Source organism: Hyperolius riggenbachi, chromosome 5 (genome assembly GCF_040937935.1).
Source record: "Hyperolius riggenbachi isolate aHypRig1 chromosome 5, aHypRig1.pri, whole genome shotgun sequence".
NCBI lineage: Eukaryota > Metazoa > Chordata > Amphibia > Anura > Hyperoliidae > Hyperolius > Hyperolius riggenbachi.
The window spans coordinates 374962709-374988311 of NC_090650.1; the positions used below are offsets into that span (position 1 = coordinate 374962709).

General features: G+C 44.2%; 1 protein-coding gene across 1 annotated transcript in view; it reads left to right on the forward strand.

Moving 5' to 3' along the window:
* The window catches only part of PIP4P2 (phosphatidylinositol-4,5-bisphosphate 4-phosphatase 2), a 60313-nt gene extending 37322 nt beyond the window's left edge, over positions 1-22991 (forward strand). Inside the window, exons 4-7 of the mRNA XM_068234869.1 lie at positions 3158-3281; positions 8453-8505; positions 17913-18003; positions 21307-22991. Of these exons, the coding sequence (XP_068090970.1) occupies positions 3158-3281; positions 8453-8505; positions 17913-18003; positions 21307-21450 (412 nt within the window). The 3' untranslated portion in view covers positions 21451-22991. The remainder of the gene's footprint in view (positions 1-3157; positions 3282-8452; positions 8506-17912; positions 18004-21306) is intronic.
* Positions 22992-25603: the final 2612 nt, after the last annotated feature.

Sequence of the window (25603 nt, forward strand, 5' to 3'; positions counted from 1 at the left end):
AGGGACCCCCGTTTAGCCGCGGGATAGCGGCGTTTCATCAGGGGCACACATGCCCCGGCTATATATAAGCACTGAAGCGAGATTTATTCTCGCTTCAGTGTCTCTGTAAAGTAAATTATTATGGTCCCCTCTATATCCCTCTCACTTCAAGTGTGCTTTAACTGGTTCGGGACCACATGTAGTTAAAACTACACCGGACTTTTGGTCTAAGGCCCGGAACCCACTACAAATCGCTAGCGCAATCGCTAGCATTTTTAATTAGCGGTTTGTAAGCATTTTCTGGCTCTTTTTGGAGCAATTTTAAAAAGTGTAAGCTTTTTGCCAGCGATTGTGTAGCGATTTGTAATTACCGATTTCCGATTTTTAATTTTGATTGGTCCTTTCAATGTATCATTTATTTTACAGTTTGCAGTAATTTAAAATCGCACTCAAATAGCTGTGTAGCGATTTATGAGCGATTTGCCAGCGCTTCAATACTTTACATTGAAGAGCAAACTCTCCCAAAATGCTGCATGGCCTGCGATTGCGATTTTGCTAATTGCAATTGCTACTTTGCCAATTTAAAATAAATTTAACAAATTCCAGAGTGTTTAGGGAAATCGCCAGCGATTTTAAAGCGCTCCCTAAACGCTCAGAAAAGCGCTCTAGTGGGTTCCAGCCCTAAGCTTGATTCGACGTAGTTTTAACATCACCCTATCCGGAGAACGGGAGCTCCTTAACTCGGTCAGTGTTCAGGAAGTGTGTGTAAAAAAAGAAAAAAAAAAAAAAACACCACACACAGCAACCAGCTTTTGAAAGACTTGCACCAGAAGTACTGGAACCAGCAAGGGCTGAAACTGATTACACTATCTCTCTTCTAGCCTAAAGGTGGCCATACACTGGTCGATTTGCCATCAGATTCGACCAACAGATAGATCCCTCTCTGATCGAATCTGATAAGAGAGGGATCGTATGGCCACCTTTACTGCAAACAGATCGTGAATCTATTTCAGCCTGAAACCGATTACAATCTGTGGCGCATACATTACCTGCTCTGCCGGCGCGACTCCCCAGGTCTCTGCTGTCTTCTTCTCCACTCTGGTCTGGTCTCCGGCATGCTTCACTTCTTCCTGCCCGGCAGGAAGTTTGAACAGTAGAGCGCCCTCTACTGTTTAAACTTCCTGCTGGGCAGGATGAAGTGAAGCATGCCAGAGACCAGACCAGACCAGAGAAGCCAGCAGAGACCAGGGCACTCGCACCGGCCAGAACAGGTAATGTATACCCGCTGTATTGTGTCGGTCGTCGGGCATTCGAACGCCGCTAGCGACGCACTCCCGACCCGCTGGCGTTCGTGAGAAATCTCCCGCATGGATGGATCGACGGGAACGATCGATTTCGGATGGAAATCGATCGTTCTGTCAGCGGTGTGCGCGGCGATTTCACAGCCGATTCGATCACTGTGATCGAATCGGCCGTATATCGGCGGGAAAATCGTTAGGTGTATGGGCCCCTTAAGGGACATCAAATTCCCATACAGTAATAGACACAGATCATTCTGTCCTGGCAGACTCAAAGCGCTGCAGGGCTGCTATCAGGTGACCACAATCATAAGAGGGGCACTATGGCGAAAAATTGTAAAATATGTGCAAACATATGCAAATAAGTACATTTTTATTCCAGAGTAAAATGAGCCATAAATTACTTTTCTCCTATGTTGCTGTCGTTTTGGACTAGTCCATCTCTTTATGGGGAATTCTCAGGGATTTATTTATTTTCAAAAGCACTTAGTGAATGGCAGTTGCTCTGTCCAACTGCCAAAAAAAACTGTAGCGAGCAGGGAAGCTGGCCAGCATCCTTCTTTAAATACTTTTAGACAATATCTTTGTAAAGAACTAGGTGACCTAAGCCCGTTTAAAAATGGCCTCTAGGTCTGTGTCGAATCCCCATCCCCTTATTCCCCTCTCCTCCACTCCCCTAGCCTCCCACCTCCCCTCCCACTCTGCATCGCAGTGTCACCGCGCATGCGCGCACTCCGCGCGCACGCCACCCGCTGAATTGCCGCAAACCCGGCCGCCCGCTGACACGCCGCCCGCTCGGCTCCCTGGTCCCACGCTATCCCTGTGTATCGTTGTCCGTGCTGCGCAGTGCGCACATGCGCACAACGGTTCAGCACGGACAACACTACACAGGGACAGCGCACGGACACAGGGGTTTTATTATAGAGCGTAAAAGCCTTGCTGAGAAACCTTATCTCAAGCTGTCTCTCACTGTTTCTTGGCTTTTTAAGTGCTTTACAAAACAGGACTGTATCAGACCCAGTGGGTTGAATAGCTCAGAGCTCTTTTGCATAGATAACTGATTTTTTTTTTTTTAATGTAATTCTTCCTGTACTGGAAAACATGACGCTTTTTTGTTTGCTACTAATGTTCTATTTATTAGCTGTACTACACATACAATTCATTATCTCATAAGTTTATTTTCCCTTCAGGATTGCTTTAAAGGGTACCTGTGAGTTTAAAAAGTTAGCTACACTTCTAAGTCACTGTTCCAGTGCTGGGACCCTCCAAACCAATTCGACAAGGAGTCAATGAAAAGGCTTGCATGACCGAGCTTCCATCCATGTATGACTGGGCCATACTGCTCGCTTATTAGTATTATTATTATTATTATTATTATTAATAATATATAGCGCTGACCTCTTCCGCAGCACTGTACAGAGTATATTGTCTTGTCACTTAGCTGTCCCTCAGAGGGGCTCTCAATCTGATCCCTACCACAGTCATATGTCTATGTATGTTTGTGTAGTGAATGTACCACAGTCTAGGGCCACTTTTAGGAGGAAGCCAATTAAATTATCTGTATGCTTTTTGGGGATGTGGGAGGAGATTGGAGTGCCTGGAGGAAACCCCACGCAGACATGGGGAGAACATACAAACTCTGTGGATATAGTGCTTCTCTTAATCCAGATGTGCCCAGTGATGTGAGAAGAACAGAAAACATAGCTACACAAAAGCACAAAAATATTTCACATTATTGCATGCCTGATTGTCAATAGCAGGTATGAGGTCACTATAAAAGTATTTTTTTTTTAATTTATAATGGTTTGTTGTTCTTCCTTCTTTTTTATTTTTTATTTATTGACACAGTGCTTGATAGTAATATAGGTCTCTCTTTATAGCAGACGTATCATTAATCTGGGTCCGGTGATGCTGATACCAGAAGAACAGCCAGCCCAGCCGGCTCTCCCAGTTCAGCCAGAAGGAACCAGAGTAGTTTGTGGTCATTGTGGAAACACTTTCCTGGTGAGGTTTTTTTTTTTTTTTTTTTTTTTTAAGTCACATTCTCAAAGGATGATTGTTTTAGTGCAAAAATGAAACATGATTTTTCACAGTACTATACGAAGCTGTTGGACTTCTGTTCAAGAAGACAGTCTCAGGCCTAATCAGGACTCTGCACTAAGCAGCGAGTGCAAACAATATAGCAACAGATAATGATTCTGAGAAAATTCAATCCAAACTCTTTCTTGATGCAAAACGTATTCAGTACAAAAATTCACAAAAAGGATTGATGCATGTATTTCTGTAAGAGCCAAAAAATTGCAGGAATAAATACAAATATAGGATCATGAATAGCAGGATAAGCTGCAATTATTTGTTGCCAACAATGCCAGCTTGTTTAGAGTCAATGACTCTTCCTGATGCCTACAGGAACATCAATGATATCTGACCCAGCGGTGCATAGTATTTATATTCATCAGAAAATTCAAATGGATACCGTAGGTCAATTAATACCGATATGAGACCCAAACAAATAGAGGAAAACCACCCAGGCAGGCACCAGCGAAAACGGGAACTGTGGAACCCAGTATAGGTAGCCATATGACCCCTGCAGTACACGTTGCCAGATGTAGTGGTTGTAGAGGGAGGGAAATGCAGGAGCGTAAAGCAGAGTTAGAAACCCACCATCCCAGGTCAGGAGTGACGCGTGATCAGTCTTCCTCTTACGGTTCCTGGACCCCAATAACTAGGATGTCAGTCATCGCGGAAACCACTGGTTGTGGCGTTCATATGATGACTGGCATCCTGCAGCTATGGAAACCAGGACGTCAGAGGAAACAAGATTGCGTGTCCTTCCTGGCCATGGATGGTGAGTTACTCGCTCTGCTTCACCCTCTCTGCACTCTTCTTCCTTGTTCATGATGCTCTTTTGTCCCCTCTGGCACTGCGCCTCGCGCACGCCTAGAAATGGGCCTGGCAACAGTCGTACCAATGCTAAAAGCAGAGGATCCTAGCAGATCAAATAATGTTGGGTTGTCTTGTACCTGAGAGGGAAGGTATGGGGGGGAGAAGGTTGCCCCAGATTACGTATTCCCGGTTAGAACAAATGTGAAGATTTATAATTTGAGTCATACGAAGGGACAAAGTGGGCATCAACATACCGTAATGCCTAATTCTATTCCAGTGTGCTTGTGACAGGTCTGTGTGTCATGGAGGCAACTCTTTTTGATTAAAGTGGTCTGAAACTCCGACATAACATTCAATAAAAATGTTTTTCTACTTTTTTATTACTCATACAGTTATCAAATTTGCTTTTATGCATAAGTAATATTGTCTGTTTACGAATTACAAGTTTACAAAGAGTAGCTTATCTTGCCCTGAAACCTGCCATTGCTTTTTATTCAAACTGCTTTTTATTATACATTTGCCTAAAGGATTATTAGGAACACCATATTAATACGGTGTTTGACGGCCTTTCACCTTCAAAACTGCCTTAATTCTATACGTGGCATTGATTCAACAAGGTGCTGAAAGCATTCTTTAGAAATGTTGGCCCATATTAATAGGATAGCATCTTGCAGTTGATGGAGATTTGTGGGATGCATATCTAGGGCACAAAGCTGCTGTTCCATCACATCCCAAAGATGCTCTATTGGGTTGCGATCTGGTGACTGTGGGGGCCATTTTAGTACAGTGAACTCATTGTCATGTTCAAGAAACCAATTTGAAATGATTTGAGCTTTCTGACACAGTGCATTATCCTGCTGGAAGTAGCCATCAGAGGATGGGTACATGGTGGTAATGAAGGGATGGACATGGTCAAAAACAATGCTCAGGTAGCCCGTGGCATTTAAACGATGCCCAATTTGGCACTAAGGGGCCTAAAGTGTGCCAAGAAAACATCCCCCACACCATTACACCACCAACAAGGCATGATGGATCCATGTTCTCATTTTGTTTACGCCAAACTCTGACTATATCGAGACTCATCAGGCCAGGCAACAATTTCCCAGTCTTCAGCTGTCCAATTTTGGTGAGCTTGTGGCAAATTGTAGCCTCTTTTTCCTATTTGTAGTGGAGATGAGTGGTACCCGGTGGGGTCTTCTGCTGTTGTAGCCCATCTGCCTCAAGGTTGTGCGTGTTGGGGCTTCACAAATGCTTTGCTGCATACCTCGGTTGTAACGAATGGTTATTTCAGTCAACGTTGCTTTTCTATCAGCTTGAATCATCGGCCATTCTCCTCTGACCTCTAGCATCAACAAGGCATTTTCGCCCACAGGACTGCCGCATACTGGATGTTTTTTCTTTTTCATACCATTCTTTGTAAACCCTAGACATGGTGGTGCGTGAAAATCCCAGTAACTGAGCATATTGTGAAATACTCAGACCGGCCCGTCCGGCACCAACAACCATGCCACGCTCAAAATTGCTTAAATCGCCTTTCTTTCCCATTCTGACATTCAGTTTGGAGTTCAGGAGATTGTCTTGACCAGGACCACACCCCTAAATGCATTGAAGCAACTGCCAAGTGATTGGTTAGATAATTGCATTAATGAGAAATTGAACAGGTGTTCCTAATAATCCTTTAGGTGAGTATATATTAACATCTTCTAATTAGCTGTTCTGAGCTGTTTGTGTGCTTAAAGCACAGAGCGCTTCACAGAGAGCTCCCTTTCACTTGTTACACTGTGTTTACACACGTATCAACATTGGAATGCAAACAAAGATACTGTTGTCTCCAGTTTGGATACGGATTTGAAGCTGAATAGCGGGATAAAGTGCTTTGTTTAACCATTTCAGTGATGTTCTGCTAAAAAAAATTCTGTGATAGTAGCTTTCAAGATGTGAGCAATCTTTGTTTAGAGAAAAGTAGAATTGCTGACTTTCAGACCACTTTTTTAAGTCCTCTCTCTGGGTTGTTTGTAAAATAATATGGAGTGAGGGAGTATTACCTCGGGACCAGTTTGCTAGTAAAGCTTAGTGAGTGGAGCAGATCAAATGCAAGATCGGTCCTCTGAAACTTTCAGGGAACCTTTCTTGTCCAGTAAGGAACAATGTCATGGGAGAGGGCGGGTCAGTGTTATGGTTCGTTATAATGGCCTCAATTCCCTAAGCTTATCTCCTGTCTTTAATAACGTTTCTAGAGTTGTCACCATGGTGATAAGGCATGTAGTATTCAGGAAACATTTTACCTCAGGCAAACCTAAAGTTAACTCTTCAATCCTTAAAATAACTCCAGACTTAAAGACAGTCTGTTAATTAACTGCATGTGAAAATAACCAAAGAGGAGGTAAATTAACTACAGGGGAGGTAACTTCAGTAATGAAGAGATAAGATAACTCTCTCACTGTGTCGTGGCAAGTGTTCTCTTGCCTTATTATCTCCAGCATGATCTTAGTGAATTGAGGCCAATGGCAGTAATTTAGGAAATGGTTACCTAGAGGAGTGATGTTTTGGGGGCATTCCCATAAAACGTGGCATAGGGTGCCTAGGGAATTGCAGTTCCTCCACAATATGGGGACTACTCTTGTGAGAAGCTGGTTAACAATCGAGGAGAGAGATACCATTTATAAAGTTTGGAGCATCATCTTAAGGTGGGCTTTAACGAATTTGGACTTGTATACCGTAACTTGCCATTTTAACAGCTTTAAAAGTTGCCCTAGAGGCAGAGGTGTGATTTTTTTTTTTTTTTTTTTTTTCCAGCTTCGAAACTGGTGGTTTGGAAAGTGACCTTTAGGCCTCGTTCACATTACAAACGCGGACGGGCACCCCCGCGAAACGCAACGCGTACGAACGCACGCCATCCGCGTTTGTATGCGTTGCGTGGCTGATCCCATCACTGAAAAGTGAATGGGACAGCCACGCGTTTTTGCAAAAAATGCGTGCAGCATGCGTTCCCGGACCGCACAGGTCCGGAACGCATGCAGTGTGAACATCAGACAGTGCACTCTATGCACTGTCTGATGTCGTGCGTGTCTGCCTCCTGCACGCGTTTCCAAAACGCGGCTGGAAACGCGTGCAGTGTGAACGGGGCCTTATAGTTTCCGTGATCCTGTTACCATGATGCTTTGAGAAATGTCTTGCTTAATCGATTACAATTGTAACTTCTTTACTGATCACATGTAGTCACCCCTTCTGCAGGAACAACAGCAGACCTAACTATAAAACACACTTTTCTCAATTACTGTAGGAAGTGCAAACTTTTTTCTTTTTTTTTTCTACTAGTACCGTATGTGAGGGAAAAAAGATTTTCTTGAAGGCTTGTTTCACAATCATTCCATTTTTTTTTTTGTACCTTTTACATGATCGCAAATGTCTCAGCAAGTTTCCTCAAGATATAATCTGAAAGAATAAATGCAGGACCTAAAATGTACCCCTTTAAAAGGAAGCTGCCATATTAATTTCCTTTTAAACAATATCAGTTGCCTGGCAGTCCTGCTGATCGTTCTGGTCAGTAGTGTTTGAAACAAGTATGCAGCTAATCTTGTCACATTTTTCAGAAACCCCTGATCTGAATGCTTGTTCAGGGTCTATGGTTTAATCGTTAGAGGCAGAGGATAAGCAGGACATGTTGGTCTCCATATCCCTACTTAACCTCGGTTTCATTTATGGAACAAAAACTAGAAAATGTAGAATGCATGTTTACAAATGCAATGTAAAAGGTTTATTTCCTATGTCGCTGGCATTTACAGTTGGTATTATTAATCTGATAACTCTAAACCTCTTACTGACATGTTTTAGACTAGTCCATCTCCTCTTCCGGAAATTGAAGGGTTTCCTTCTCATTTCAGAATCTCTCCCTATATATATATTTTGGGACACGGGCCCTTCTAGTGGAGATGGTTAGACATTTGGGGGAATGAATGCAGTTTCCCATGTATTCGTTTACATTCTAGGGGTGTTGAACCTGCAGTAGTTTATGGTAAAGAAGAGGTCATGCAGAGGTCTGAATATAGCAATGCTGTGACTGATGCTCCTCACTGCTTAGAGCCTGCATTACGTCACTCCTTGGCTGACCTGATTGCACAGAAGCCTGGGAATCTCCCTGGCTTGGGAATACCGGCCTGTGGGGCTTCTGCTCCTTGGCAGACGAACGTCATGACTTCATGTTAAATAACACCCAAGAGAGCTGCTTGTCTACAGGCCTCCTAGGTGACCCTGAATAAACACTGACTCCTCCCCTTTCTGTCTTACAGTGGATGGAACTGAGATTCAACACGCTGGCAAAGTGCCCACACTGCAAGAAAATGTGAGTATCTGTAATTAGTCCAGAGGAAGAACCTCGGCTGTAATGTAAAAACATACTTTATCTGGTAAAGAAATAATTATAATAATCCTAACATTTGTATAGCGCTTTTCTCCTGTTGGACTCAAAATGCTCGAGAGCTGCAGCCACTAAGGGAGTGACCATATTTTTGTGGGTCCAACCTGGGATGGGGAGTGGGGGGGGGGGGGGGCGCGTGCACGCCGCGTCGAAAAGTGGGGAGGACTGAGCGCGCAGCGGCGAAGACTGGGCGTGGCCATGACATTGTATGGGCGGAGCTAACGTAATGATGTAACAGCGAGGCATAAGAAAGCAGTGTTTACGCCATGATGTGGACAAACGAGACTTTGCATCATGGGTGTGCAGAAACTGTGTGATGCTAATAGTATACCGTAACCACAAAGCAGCAAACATAGCCATCTATGACCATTAAATAATAAATGTAGTAACAGTTACCCCGGACACCAGAAAATAAACGCAATAGGCAACATGTCAGCACAAAATAACCGCAATGCGGGCAACATGTCAGTACAAAATAAACGCAATGCGGGCAACATGTCGGTACAAAATAAACGCAATGCGGGCAAACATTTCACCAGAAAAGAAACGCACTGCGGGCAAACATTTCGCTAGAAAAGAAACGCACTGCGGGCAAACATTTCGCTAGAAAAGAAACAATGCGGGCAAACATTTCACCAGAAAAGAAACGCACTGCGGGCAAACATTTCGCTAGAAAAGAAACAATGCGGGCAAACATTTCGCTAGAAAAGAAACAATGCGGGCAAACATTTCACCAGAAAAGAAACGCAATGCGGGCAAACATTTCGCTAGAAAAGAAACAATGCAGGCAAACATTTCCCTAGAAAAGAAACGCAATGCGGGCAAACATTTCGCCAGAAAAGAAACGCAATGCGGGCAAACATTTCGCTAGAAAAGAAACAATGCGGGCAAACATTTCACCAGAAAAGAAACGCAATGCGGGCAAACATTTCGCTAGAAAAGAAACAATGCAGGCAAACATTTCCCTAGAAAAGAAACGCAATGCGGGCAAACATTTCGCCAGAAAAGAAATAATGCGGGCAAACATTTCGCTAGAAAAGAAACAATGCGGGCAAACATTTCACCAGAAAAGAAACAATGCGGGCAAACATTTCGCTAGAAAAGAAACAATGCGGGCAAACATTTCGCTAGAAAAGAAACAATGCGGGCAAACATTTCACCTGGAAAAGAAACCTAATGCGGGCAAACATTTCACCTGGAAAAGAAAGCAATGATTTACTCACCTGGCAGAAGTGTCCGGCCTCTGGCGCGCTGCTCCGTCCCGGGACCGTCTTGTTCCTCCTGCTCTTCTCTCCCGCGCTGACAGGGCTACGGCAAGATGGCGCCCGAAGCCCTGTATTGGAGACACAAATAGGTCTCCAGTACAGGGCTTCGGCAGCCATCTTGCCGTAGCCCTGCTCGCCTGCCGGTGTCGGAAACAGACACCGGAAGAGGAGGCTGGAGCGGGGATGCAGGCAATGAACTGGCACGGCGTCTATAGATGCCTCTGCCAGCTCATTGAGGAGAGAGTGGCCAGAGTCCCGAGGCCGGGACGTCCCGCTGCTGAAAGCGGGACGTTTCCCGGGACCTCATTAAGCCTGGGACAGCGGACCCCGAATCCGGGACGTGTCCCAGGCAATCCGGGACGTCTGGTCACTCTAACTAAGGGCGCGCGCTCAAGAGGCCACCCTGCAGTGTAAGGGCTCAGATACACTATAAGCACTTTTCTGAGCGCTTGTAATTGATTAGCGCTTTGAGTGCTTTTTAAAAATGGCTCCCATTCACGTTCATCAAAATCATTGCGATCGCGTAAGTTTTTTACGATTTGTATGCGTTTTTAATGAAAGTAAAAAATTTTTTTTACAGCTCAAAAAGTGCTAATCAATCGCAAGTGTTCAAAAAAGTGCTTATAGTGTGTCTGAGCCCTAAGGGAGTCTTGCCTTGAATTCCTTACTGAATAGGTACTGACCCTAGCCAGGATTCTAACCCTGGTCTCCCAAGTCAAAGGCAGTGCCCTTAACCAGTACACTATGAATTAACCAATGGTAGATGAAAGCTGAAATAAGCTTGCACGGAGAATGCTTGCCTTGATGAACTAAGGTAGGGAGATGGGAAGCGGGAAATTTGGGTGCTGGAAAGCTGCAGACATTTGGGTGCTGCTATAGCTCCTCCCGCCTATAGATAGGTGGCATCAGGGATGAAATAAACAATATTTATATGGGCACCTATAGTGGCATTTTTCTATAAACTATATTCAGTGTTTCTTGCTTTTAATATTTTTTTCTGGCAGGATTGCAAAGGGGGCAGTGTCAGCACAGGGGTTGGTTGGGCATCTCATAGGGGGGTGGTTAGGGCTAAGGTGCCTATTAACGACAGGTTTTTTTTTTTTTTTTTTTTGTTTTGTTGTTTTTTTTTTATCTGGTGCGATCTATCGATACACTTTTTTACGATCAAAAGTAATCGGAAGGTAATTCTTGATCGTTCCATAACTGGTTGATTAGGGCATTTTTTCTCTACAGAGACGTATGTAAAATCCAACTTTTGGATCGATATGGTTTCACTTCAGTTTTCACCAAACACTGCACTGCTCTCTATAATTCAATCGTAAATATTGCGTCGTAAGATCGCATCTGATGAAAATATTGTACTGTTAACGGGCACCTTTTAGGCATCGGACGGGGGGTGCGGTCCTGAACCACTTAAATAGTAATTTTTCTTGAATATTGCCTAACAGATCTGGTGCCCTGTCAGTGTGTGCAAATATACTGTAGTTAACCTAGGAAAATTAGGGTTAGAGGAATCCTTGTTTCAGAATTTAAGGTTGAGTACTGTATATATTAGGGTTTAGTTAAGATGGCATCACCCATATAGACATGTAACCAGGCAAAGGAGCAGTAATAGTTGAAACCTGCCATGGAAAACCTGTCTGCTACTTCATACAGCAGATAGTACCTCACATTTTAACATATGCTTTAAGGACTCCTGAAGTCCTGAAGTGGACCATATGGTGGCTGCCATATTTATTTCCGTTTAAACCATTCCAGTTGCCTGGCTGTCCTGCTGATCTCTTTGGCTGCAGTAGTGTCTGAATCACACACCTGAAATCAGCATGTGGCGGTTCCAGTCTGACTTCAGTCAGAAGGTGATCTGCATGCTTGTTCAGGATCTATGGCTAAAAATATTAGAGTCAGAGGATCAGCAGGACAGCCAGGCAATGTGCAATGTTTAAAACGAAAGAAATATGTCAACCTCCATATTCCTTTAATTTCAAGTGTGACAAACAACATTTATATCAATCTTTTCTCCTGGTGGACTCAAAGCGTCAGAGCTGCAGCCACTAGGAAACGCTCAGTAGGCAGTAGCACTGTTAGGGAGTCTTGCAAGGTCTCCTCACTGAATAGGTGCTGGCTTACTGAACAGGAAGTGGCAAGAATCAAGCCCTGGCTGCCTGTGTCAGAGGCAGAGCCATTAAAAGTGGACCTAAACTGAACGGGAAAAAAATGTTTAACTTGCCTGGGGCTTCTACCAGCCCCCTGCAGCCGACCTGTGCCCATTCCATGACAAACGGATCCTTCGGTCCTCTGCAGCAACCCTCTGTCACTTGGATGCACTGCTCTGGTCCGCGCAACTCCTGATCATGCTCCCGTGGACGGGATGCACGTTAAGCAAAAATCTCTACTGCACATGTGCAGAACACTCCCGGGGACAGGAGCGGGCACGAGGATGTGCGGGGCAGTAGCCATAGACTCGCTGAGTCGACCGCCCAGAAGAGGGTCGCTGCGGGGTACTGGAGGATCAGTTTGTCATAGCATGGGCACAGGGCAGCTGCAGTGGCTGGTAGAAGCCCCAGGTAAGTTAATGATAAACTTCAACCAAGAATTGAACTTTATCCCAATCAGTAGCTGATACCCCCTTTTACATGAGAAATCTATTCCTTTTCACAAACAGACCAGGGGACGCTGTATGACTGATATTGTGGTGAAACCCCTCCCACAAGAAACTCTTGAGTACGTACTCCTGGCAGTTTCCTGTCTGTGAACCTTGCTGCATTGTGGGAAATGGCTGTTTACAGGTGTTTCCAACTGCCAAAAAAGCATGCAGCAGCTACATCACCTGCCAACAGTAAAAATGTCACCATGTAATGTCAGAATGTAAATCAAGGATTTAAAAGATTTTACAATGGGCAAGCACTGACTAAATCATTTATACATAATTATTGTAAAAATGAAGCACTTTATTTTTTTTTTTTTAATTACATTATTTTCACTGGAGTTCCACTTTAAACTCCTTTTTTTCTGTCAGTTTAGGTTCCCTTTATAAGTACACTATCTAGCCACAGTGTGCTTTTATAGCAAATGTTTAGGATAGACCTTGAGTAAAGGCCTGTTTCCACAAGGGCCAAATGCCGAAGTCATGGCCGGCCTTTGACCGGAGCGGTCGCTCAGGGCGCCAGCTTACAAGGGCGCACGGGCGGCACGCTGCGCACAGTACAGTGTCGCCTCTCCGCCGCCCACTCTGTCTCTCCCCGGCGTCCCCACCATCTCTCTGTAATTAGAGGGAGACTACAAGAAAATGGCCGCCGATGTCCGCAAATGCAGACGGAAAGGAGGCGGGGAGAAGCAGGGAGAGAAGAGTGACGTCGGCGCTGGAACGCGGATGACAGGTGAGTAAATTCCCCGCCTCAGCCTACTATGCGCTGAAACTATCTGGAGGGGGAGTGCAGAAGGGGGGGACTGGGGGCAACTATACTAGCCATGGCCGGCCTTTGACCTGACTTCATATACTGGGGGCACCTATAGCTGCCTACCTATACTGAGGGCACCTATAGCTGCCTACCTATACTGAAGGCACCTATGCCTGGTTACCTATACAGAGGGGGCCTACACTTGACTTCATATACTGGGGGCACCTATAGCTGGCTTCTTATACTGAGGGCACCTACACCTGGTTACCTATACTGAGGGCACCTATGCCTGGCTACCTATACAGAGGGGGCCTACACCTGACTTCATATACTGGGGGCACCTATAGCTGGCTTCCTATACTAAGGGCACCTACACCTGGCTACCTATACTGAGGGCACCTATGCCTGGCTACCTATACTGAGGGCACCTATGCCTGGTTACCTATACTGAAGTCACCTATGCCTGGTTGGCATACCTATATATATGTCTACCTATACAGAGGGGGCCTACACCTGACTTCATATACTGGGGGCACCTATAGCTGGCTTCCTATACTGAGGGCACCTACACCTGGTTACCTATACTGAGGGCACCTATGCCTGGTTACCTATACAGAGGGGCCAACACCTGACTTCATATACTGGGGGCACCTATAGCTGGCTACCTATACTGAGGGCACCTACACCTGGCTACCTATACTGAGGGCACCTATGCCTGGCTACCTATACTGAGGGCACCTATGCCTGGCTTCCCTGCCGACAAAACACTGCTTATACCTTCAATGCTTTGGCTTCCTGTGGACCGCACACCATTTCCTGCAGCACCCACTCGAATGTCTATAACCGTGCGTGGCACCGCTAAGTGATATTGATGCGTATTCGCATCACTACAAGTACTTGCGTGCATCCTGCAAGACACACGCTGGCTTGGCCCTAACAGTGATAGTTGCAGCCCTAGAACACACTCCCACAGATCTATGAAAAACAAGTTCCTGGCTAAGTTGGCTTCACGTTTTTTCCCCTCAGAGGCTCTTCCCCATACACATTCCACAAGAAAAGCCTAGTCACACCGCAGTCATGTGAGCGGCCAGCTCTGTAGATACTCATGCTGAGGATACAGTCATGCCCTAGGTTTTTCTCATTGTTTGCTAATCTCTCTGCCAATGTAGGCCAAGACTTAATGAAATCTCACATTGAAGATTGTATTGCGAAGCAGGAAACCTGGAAATCTGTAAATTATTCCATTATAATATACTTGATGTACAAAGGCTTTTCATTTCAAGTTTTCTTGCCTTGGAAGGATTTTATTCATCCAGCTTATGGTATCTCTTATGGAAACAGCTAATTGCACTTCAAGCTAACCTGTAAGTTTGGCTAAGGGAAAAGTCATACTTGCCTCGGTAGAGTGAAGCCTTTGCATCCTCCAGAGCTATTCTAAATGCAGGCCACCAATATTTAAAGGTGCAGTGGGCAGCATCTATAAGTTATACATTGTGTTTGGGGGGGCCAGTGAAAAAGCCTCGGCGGGCCGCTTTCGGCCCATGGGCCTTAGTTTGAGGACCACTGCTCCAGAGGCTCCCTATATCCTTCTCCAGACCCTCGCTTCTCTCCGGGATTCTCTGAAACTTTGCGGCTATGCTCCCGTCCATGAATAAGCAGCCGCACTATGCAGGCCCAGGACACTTTGTGCCTCTGCAGTAGCACAGAGCTGTTTTGCGGACAAAGCTGAGCCCAAGTGACTCTAAGCTACTGTTGAGGAGCGAAGCTTCCTGCGTCAGTTTGGTTGCGATGAATCACAGGTGGATTATCCAGAGGCTTCTCTCTACTGAGGTAAGTGCCCATTTATGACACTTTTTTTCCCCCCAGAGATACACTTTGAAGGAAACCAGAGACTGCAACAACTAAAGAAGCACATCTTTCCTCGTCCTCCTGCGTGCCTCCGTTCAGCCGCAATCAACCCAGGTAACTGGCTAAGTCACATCAGTCGGGGTCTTCTGTGCATGTGCAGACTGACGCGACTGAACCAGTTACTGGGGCTGATTGCAGCTGAACGGCACACCGCGGGAGGACGGCGAGGGACTGGGATGTGCTTATGGGGCTGGAGGAAGCCCCGTGTAAGTATCCACTCTTAGTTGTTGCTGTCACTGATACACTTTAAAGCAGAATTAGTCTATTTTCCAAAATTTTGTTTTCATACTCCTACTCTTTGTTGTGCACAGTTCCCCTGTGTTCACTAAATTTCATTGCTAGGAGCTGCCATTACATGTATAGTGCAGTATATCTTCAGATTAATTCAGAAATGCTTGTATTCTGTGCTAAAACAGATCTTCTCACAGACTTGCACACTCTGTCTTTACCTGGGGCCATCTTGGTTTCCAGTTTCCTCCCACATGCCAAAAACATACAGATAAGTTAATTGGCTTCCTCTTAAAAATTCTGTGTGTGTGTGTGTGGGGGGGGGGGGGGGGGGGGGGTGTTGAAAATAAAAACGGACACTTACCTGGGGATTCTATCAGCCCTCTTTAGCAGTAATGTCCCGCGCCGTCCTCCTCCGATTTGCCGTTCGCCGGCCCCGGTTTAGCGCGGCATGCCATGCAGCTGCGCAGCCGTACACCTGCTCGCTCCCGCGCATGTTATCGGAAGCTTAGTGCGCAGGCACAGTACAACAAAACTTCATACTGTGGCAGCACAGTAAGCTTCTGATGACTGGAGCGTGCATTATTCGTCTTGTTAGATCAGGGGTCCCCAAACGTTTTGGGTCGAGGGCCGGGTCAACATATTTCAGACTGCTGGAGGGCCAGAGTATACATAACATGATGTAGAAGCCTATGCGGGCCAGACAGTGAAGCATACCCAGGTGACAACCTGCAGTCTAATTGGACAACCGTGTCACCTGATGTGGAATTTGATTGAAAACCAGCAAATTACTGCTTTCTGGCTTCATTCTATATGCAGACCACCAATATTTAAAGATGTAGTTGACCGCATCTATAATACATTTTGTGTGTGTGGGGCCGGTAAAAAAAAAAAGCCTCGGGGGCCACATTCGGCCCGCAGGCCTTAGTTTGAGGACCATTGTGTTAGACAAATAATTGCTCGGTGCCAGCGGCGGGCAACGGCGGATCGGAAGAGGACGGCGTGGGACATTACTGCTACAGAGGGCTGATAGAAGCCCCAGGTAAGTGTCTGTCTTCAACCCCCCACAGAACCCCTTTAACTACAATAGACCTACTTTATGGAAAGGATTAGATTGTGAGTTCCTCTGAGGGACAGTTAGAAAACAAGATAAGACTCTTGGGGGTTAGATTTGACTCCTCTCTCTTTTATTCCTCACATTTACTCCCTAACCAGCTCCTGTCATCTCCAACTCAAAACATATCTCGCATCCGACCTTTTCTTACTCAAAACACGACTAAAATGTTAATACATGCTCTTATAATATCTCGTCCTGACTATTGTAACATACTAACAGACTGGCACCACTCCAATCTGTACTGAACTTGGCTGCTCATCTCATTCATCTTTCTTCTCGCTCTTCCTCTGCTTTTCCTTTCTCTCAAGCTCTTCATTGGCTACCAATTAACCAGAGGATCTAGTTCAAGCTCTTAACGCTAACTTAGAAATCTCTCCACAGTCTCTCTCCCCTGTACATTTCCTCACTAGTTTACAGATACCAACCCAACTGCAATCTCAGATCTGCACATGGACTTCTTTTCTCCTCTAGAATTACCTCTTCGCATTCACATATACAAGATTTTGCATGCATTTCACCCCTCCTCTGGAATGCCTTCCCACAACACATCATTCACTCATTAACCTTTGTTACCTTTTAAATAGTCTATCAAAACTCACTTGTTCCGACAAGTATATCCTCTACCTTAGGCCACTTCCGCTTTTGTCCTTTGTCCTAAGGCCAAGATGCACTCCTAGATATCTTAAAACACACTGCCTCTAGGTATGTTTATTGTATACTACGCCACCTCTTGTTTTCCCCCCTTTTCCTTTAGCTTGTAAGCTTGCAAGGGCAGGGCTCTCTTACCCTTGGTGTCTTGAAATTCACTATACATTTTATTCATCATGTTAAGTTTTTTTTGTTTTGTTTTTTTTTTTCATCGATTCTGTATTTTGTCTCCAATTATGTATTTTGTATATTGGTATATTCCATTTGTCTGTATTATGTACCTCATATTGGTTTCTTACGATGTACAGCCCCACAGAATATGCTGCCGCTTTATAAATCAATAATCATCTACTCTGTAAAGCGCTGTGGAAGATGTCAGCACGATATAAGTACTAAATAATAATAATCTGTAGTTCACGGCTTTTCACTGCATTCTTGGTATGAACGATCGGAAATTATAGTTTGGGACCACTAATGGGCAAAAATCTCTTAACCAATTTGATCAGATTAATAAAATTGATCCGAAAATTTAATTAATCTGATTGAATTGCTTAGATTTTTGCCCATTAGTGGTCCCAAACTATCATTTCCGATCGTTCATACCAAGAATCATTCGCAAACGATTGGCAAATTGTATGAATAGTGGCCACCTTTACTCTCCTTGTACCTAAAGCAAACTGAAAATTGATCGTGTGAATTACCTTGAGACGTAGAAAGTATTTGATGACAGATTGACTCAAGTGTTTGTCTCTCTCTTCTCATTCTCAGCTCTTCTGTAGGAAGTGCACTTCCCCGCCGACGCTGCTGTGCTTATATTACTATGGGAATGATCTGCATTTTTATTGGGGTTGGCTTAACTGTAAGTGAGACTGTATGCTATGCATACTTGTGTGTCCTGTGTCATGAGCCATTGCCTACCTGATCATTTAAACTTAGTTTACTCACGTATTTTAGAAGGTGTCCATTTTGGGCTTCTTGATCCCTTCTAAAATATAGACCTGTGTCGCCTATGAAAACCATTGACCCATACCCACATATGTGGCTAAGAGTGCTGACTATACACTCACCTAAAGGATTATTAGGAACACCTGTTCAATTTCTCATTAATGCAATTATCTAATCAACCAATCACATGGCTGTTGCTTCAATGCATTTAGGGGTGTGGTCCTGGTCAAGACAATATCTTAAACTCCAAACTGAATGTCAGACTGTAAAAGAAAGGTGATTTAAGCAATTTTGAGTGTGGCATGGTTGTTGGTGCCAGATGGGCCGGTCTGAGTATTTCACAATCTGCTCAGTTACTGGCATTTTTCACGCACAACCGTTTCTAGGGTTTACAAAGAATGGTGTAAAAAAGGAAAAACATGCAGTATGCCGCAGTCCTTTGGCCGAAAATGCCTTGTTGATGCTAGAGGTCAAAGGAGAATGGGCCGGCTGATTCAAGCTGATAGAAGGGCAACGTTGACTGAAATAACTACTCGTTACAACCGAGGTATACAGCAAAGCATTTGTAAAGCCACAACATGCACAACCTTGAGGCGGATTTACCGGGTACCACTCATCTCCACTACAAATAGGAAAAAGAGGCTACAATTTGCACGAGCTCACCAAAATTTGACAGTTGTAGACTGGAAAAATGTTGCCTGGTCGGACGAGTCTTGATTAGAGTCAGAATTTGGCATAAACAGAATGAAAACATGGATCCATCATGCCTTGTTGGTGGTGGTGTAATGGTGTGAGGGATGTTTTCTTGGCACACTTTAGGCCCCTCAGTGCCAATTGGGCATCGTTTAAATGCCACGGGCTACCTGAGCATGGTTTCTGACCATGTCCATCGCTTCATGACCACCATGTACCCATCCTCTGATGGCTACTTCCAGCAGGATAATGCATCATGTCACAAAGCTCAAATCATTTCAAATTGGTTTCTTGAACATGACAATGAGTTCACTGTACTAAAATGGCCCCCACAGTCACCAGATCTCAACCCAATAGAGCATCTTTGGGATGTGATGGAACAGGAGCTTCATGCGCTGGATGTGCATCCCACAAATCTCCATCAACTGCAAGATGCTATCCTATCAATATGAGCCAACATTTCTAAAGAATGCTTTCAGCACCTTGTTGAATCAATGACGCATAGAATTAAGGCAGTTCTGAAGGCTAAAGGGGGTCAAACACCGTAGTATGGTGTTCCTAATAATCTTTTGAGTGTAGATTGAACATGTTCCGTTTGGGGACTGCAAACCTCATTCAGCTGCTGCCTTTCTATGGCAACTCTTGCAGTTCCCATATTGAAGATTTACCAGCTGCTCTTCATTGCTGACAACAGCAGGGCGCAAACACGGTCTATGTTTTAACTCCAGTGGGTCATCTAAGCAGCCTAAGTGGGTCACCCCAAGCTGCTTAGGTACTCCATTTTACTCGTCCAAGCTCTATCCCATAGAGCCATATCAATCCCTGCTATGCACTGATGAGGGCCAAAAGGCCAAAACAGGATTTCTGCATGTTGGGTTGATGTGGCTCTGTAAATTTTATAGCTATAGGCTTGCTATACATCAGAAGTTCTGGATGTAATCCTGGCATCAGGGGCATAAAGAGATAATCTTCAGCAAAGGTGCGTTAGGGGTAACCACAGTTACACACTTAAAGCTGAATTATTGCAAATGCCTTCTGTTTTAAGAAGGAAAACCACACTAAGCCTTAATTACATGTATAACTGAAAGATACAAGTCGCCGGTCCAATCCAATTTACACTGGCTGGACCGAGAAGAGAAAGCGGGCCGGTAAGTGAGATTATTACCAATGCTTTCTCTCCACTTGGTGTAAATTGCATTGGGCTGGCGACTCAGCAAAGTTTCGCTGTGACTCCAGAAGCGGAAGTTAGATCATGTGATCTGCACATGCTCCAGCTTCCGTCATCCTTCTCTCAGCCTATCCCTGCATGAGCAGCTCTTCATTGTGCTCAGTGCACGAAAGGAGCTTCCGGGGTCACAGCGCGACTTTGAGTTGCTGGTCCCAGTATGATTTACACTGGCCAGACCGTGGTGAGAAAGCTTTAGAAGATGGGCAGTTAAGTGAAAAATTACTAAGTATTCGTGGGTATGCTAAAATGTATAGCCGCGCTCTCTGCTCAGGGTCCCTTACAGGAGGGGGATGGGGGTGTTGTTAAAAACCGGAGGCAATGAGAAAACTGATCGTTTCTTCACATGGATGCAGCGTAACAGAAACTTGAGTGGCAACAGCTCTGATCGACTGGTGGTCAGATCCGTTTTCACTGATCCGTTTGCCACTCTAACGCAAGTGTGAGGCCTCTTGCACACTGCAAGTCATTCAGATTCCGCTTTTTAATCAGTTTTTACATCCGATTCCGATTTGCAGTGTGCAGGGAGCAAACTGCAAATCGGAATCTGAATCGGATGTAAAAAATGATTAAAAAGCGGAGTCTGAATCGGAATCACTTGCAGTGTGCAAGAGGCCTGAACTGGACTTTACTGAGGGAAAAGGTCAGTGTGACAGATGCAAGTTACATTTACATCGGAAAGAATACATTGCGTGGCAGGTAAAAGCAAACGACTGTTACTTTCTAGATCCGAGTTCCCCAACCCTGTCCTCAAGGCCCACCAACAGTACATGTTTTGCAGGAAACCACACACAATTACAGGTGGAGTAATTAGTGTCTCAGCAGAGCGGATTAACTACTTCTGTGATTTTATACAAAACATGCAGTGTTGGTGGGCCTTGAGGACAGGGTTGGGGAACACTGTCTAGATCCTAGGTTCTCAACGTGTGGTACGCGTACCCCATGGGGTACTTCTGATGGTTCCAGGGGGTACTCTGGCTTGATACACTTAACCAAGAATAACCAATTTAGAGTTTTAGAAAATTATAAATCTTATTTAAACAACACCAAATGAGTATTTTAGCTAATTAAAAGCAATAGTAAATACTTGAAAGTTGTTTAGAACCATTATCATGCACTACGATTCAATATGTATTTGTTAAGGGGTACTTGTCATAATGGTTACTATGCTAGGGGGTACTCAGGTTTTAAAGGGGGTACATACCAATAAAATGTTGAGAAACACTGATGACCGTGTTAAAATGAACTGTGCATGCAGAATACTGCTGTAGGTAATCTGTAATCTCTGTTCTTTCCTAGGTTGGCACACAAGATTTCGCCAGACACTACCATGCCACATACGTCTCCTGGGCGGTTGCCTATCTATTAGGCTTAGTTTGTCTTATCCGAGCCTGTTATTGGGGAGCTATAAAAGTTAGCTATCCAGAGCATACCTTTGCATAGATTCGTCTGTGATAGAACATTCTAGTGTGTTTATTTATGGCTAATGATTCTGGAAATTAGCTTCCTTAACAAGTGTATGGCTGGATTTACCTCAGAATAGTACACCGACGGACTCTTCAGCCTTTGTACCACTTAAAGGGATATTCCACCCCAGGTCTTATTCCACTTGGAACGACTTTGCAGATTCCTGACTTGTACGGTAAAGCGCTGTGCATAGGTACAGCTCCCTCATGAGTTACAGACTACTGCAGTTTGCATTCTTCGGGTTACAGGAACTTGGAGGATCATAGGTTGTAGGAAATGACTTGATGATGCGGGGATGTGGCCTTGGTTCTGACAGGGGTAGGTTTTCCTTTTAATGCATCTAGTTGGACACACTTTGCTACTGCTGACCTGGAGGTTCCAACATATCCTGGTGTGGAGCAAGGCATGATGGGCCCTGTAGTTTAGCGACGACCCTGAAGCCAAAGTGTGCCTATTCATTATCATGAATCCATATCCATTAGAGGGAAGGGGGGTGGGGGTAGTATTTGGGAAGAGATGTGCTAAATACCCATTGCACTACATAATATGCAAATTAGCTTTGTCTTTGCTGCTAGATATCTATGTTCTGAATATTCAAGCTTTATCTGCATCTAGCCTTCCATCTCCAGTCTGCTGTACTGTAAAATGTCCTATTCTTTTCCGTTTGTGCCATTATTTTGGTGATAATGCAGAAGTATAGAAATCTGCATTCCACTTTTTTTCTTTTTCTAATGCCTTCATGCTGCCATTTATATTGCATTTAGAGGTAACCTGTACTGAGAAGGATCTGGAGGCCGCCATCTTTATTCTAATTTGACAAGTGCTGCTTGCCTGACTGCAACTCTGGTCCTTATGCCTTTAAAGCTGGCCATTAACAATCCAGTTTCCCAAACAATCAACCGTCAATGATCAGGAATAATCATTTGGGCGTACCTACGGAGGGGAAAATAAGTAATCCGATCAGACTAAAAGGATTGTTCCAAAATTTTGGATTGACTGAATGATCGTTCATCATCGATTGGCTACATTACGGATACCTAATCCGATCGCCCATATGGTTGATTGTTCGGAAGATTGTACTGTTAATGGGCACCTTAATACTTTCTGGGTCACAGACTCTGAGTATAAAGATGTTCTCTTATCTTACCACTTGCATTCTTGTTGCTGCATGACTTAAAGTGGGATTAAACATCCTGAAGTAAAATTTAAGTACCTACTCTTGGGTACATAAAAGTTCATTTCCAAAGATTTTTCAAATTTGTTGCCACGGCAATGCATCACTTTGGCATAGGAGGCGGGGGAGCTCAGGGAAGAGGCCGGGCAGAGAGGCAAGGAGCGTCTCCTGGCCGGCAATGATTATATTTGCCAATTACAACAGCAGTACAAGTTTGTTCTTTACTTATCATACAAATTAAAACCTTTTTTTAAAGATTGAAAATGCTTTAAAATTATCTTTTATGTATTGAAGAATAAATACTTAGACACTGAAGTCTCGTTTTTTTACCTTACTTTCTTATTCATCCTTCTTCAGCATTAAATTCTAAGCTGAATCCCCGCATTGCCACGACAGAATGAGTCATTTATAGCCATGAAATTGACCTGCAAAGTTCCACGACTTTGCAGGTTGTAGATTTTGCTGCCGGGGGGTGGGTGGGGGGGTACAGAGCATTGCCCAGTAGCTCTGCTCTACTCCAGTCAATATCCGCCTCTTCCCGCCCCTCTCAGTGAAAGAAGACTGAGAGGGGCGGGGAGAGGTGGAGCTTGACTGGAGTAGAGGCAAAGCTACTGCGCAAAGCTCTGCCTCTACCAGGAAGCAGAATGATGCAAACCCTGGAAGTTTGCAGGGCAATTTCAGGGCAATAAATAACTTGTTCTGCCGCGGGGATGCAGTGATTCAGATTAGAATGTAATGCTGAAGAAGGATGAATAAGAAAAACAAGACTTCAGTGTCTCTTTCAATTTTAGTTTGGGTGGTTTAATCCCAGATACCTGCACTCTGTGTGTGCCGCCCTTACCCATTGTTACTTCATCCTTACGGTGACACTGGTGTGTACTGGCTGTACAGACACACTTCTCAGCGGTAACAGAAAATCATGCACTGTCCAATGGAGAGAGGAGGAGGGTCGATGGTGCTGCACACAAGCAACAGCTTCCTTAGAGCGGGTCGTGTGAACATAATAGGTTTGTTCATTGGTGTATCTTAGAGATCATACCACTATAAGTGGTCATGAGACACCTGTACAGACGCTAGACTCTTGGCTGAGACCTCGCTGACCAATCATTTTGGCCAAGTGTTTTAGTGTGTGTATGAGCCCTTAAAGCTAAGAGATCGGTATGAAAGCCTGTGAACTTTTTTTTTTAGGCAAAAAAGATGGAAGCCTCCATATTTTTTTACTATAAGTTTCCTTTAAACCAAAATGTAGCAGCTTGCATTAAAGGTGCATCATGATGTGCTTCTTGTCTGTCAGATAGTGGCTGTTGTCAAGGCCTTTTAAAGAGAACCAGTCACGAGTGGTGTACGGTATATTTATAAAATTGTTAGAACTGTGAAGACTCATTCTTGAAAGGTTTTCATTTGCCTCCTCATTTAGCTTTGCTTCTTCAGAATGTGAATGACGCTGGTGGAGAGGAGAGTCAGTTCTGTGAGGCAGAGCGGCTGTTGTCCCGTCACTTGCTTGACCCTGTGCTAATCAGAGAGGGCTGGTGCACACCAAAACCCGCTAGCAGATCCGCAAAATGCTAGCAGATTTTTAAACGCTTTTTTTTATTTTTATGAGGCGTTTTGCTAGCGTTTTGCGGATTGCTGCTGCGGTTTTCAGTATAGTAGATTTCATATATTGTTACAGTAAAGCTGTTACTGAACAGCTTCTGTAACAAAAACGCCTGCAAAACCGCTCTGAAGTGCCGTTTTTCAGAGCGGTTTGCGTTTTTCCTATACTTAACATTGAGGCAGAAACGCACCCGCAATCCAAAAAATGCCTCACCCAGGCATTTTTTAGTTTCTGCAAAACGCCCCCCGCTCTGGTGTGCACCACCCCATTGAGATACATTGACCAAGCAGATCCGCAGCCGCAAGCGGATCTGAAAACGCCCAAAAAGCCGCTCGGTGTGCACCAGCCCAAAGGGCTTACAATTAGGCCACATACACACATCAGACCATAGTCTTTGGAAAATGAAAGATCACAGACCAATCTTACCACCCTTCCTGTAGTATAAGAGCCATACTCTACACAGTCTTTTCTATGGAGCTGAACTCCACATCAGAAAAAAATCTTTGCAAGATGCTGAACACACAGATCCTGTACAGACACAAAAGATCAGTATCTGCAAAAGATCTGTTCCTGCCAGAAATCCATTCCTGCAAATTGCAATGATAGTCTATGAGATCTGCAGATCATCATACACACATGATTTAACTGACATTCATCTGCAGATCCGCAGATCTGAAAATCCATCCTGGTGGATCTGATCTGCAGATGAATGTCAGTTAAATCATGTGTGTATGATGATCTGCAGATCTCATAGACTATCATTGCAATTTGCAGGAATGGATTTCTGGCAGGAACAGATCTTTTGCAGATACTGATCTTTTGTGTCTGTACAGGATCTGTGTGTTCAGCATCTTGCAAAGATTTTTTTCTGATGGGGAGTTCAGCTCCATAGAAAAGACTGTGTAGAGTATGGTTCTTATACTACAGGAAGGGTGGTATGATTGGTCTGTGATCTTTCATTTTCCAAAGACTATGGTCTGATGTGTGTATGTGGCCTTAGTTATGATCAATGAGATGCAAATATTTCCAAATTCATGCAGGATTATGTAAATTTGTATGCAAATTTATGCAGCTTGGAAATGCACCAATCAAGTCCCAAGATTTAAATTGACTGGTCCATTTTCAAGCTGCATCTATTTAGATAAAATTTACATAATCCTGCATGAGCTCAGAAAAATATGATCTCCCTGTATGATCAACCACACGATTTGATCATTTTATCAGATCTGGGTAGAATCAATTATGCTCCATTCTGGAAGATCGATGGAAATTGGACGATATATAGTCCAATCAACCAATGTATTTGATTGGGCAGAATGGAGAATATTGGTAGATTCGTAAAATAATCTGCTCACATG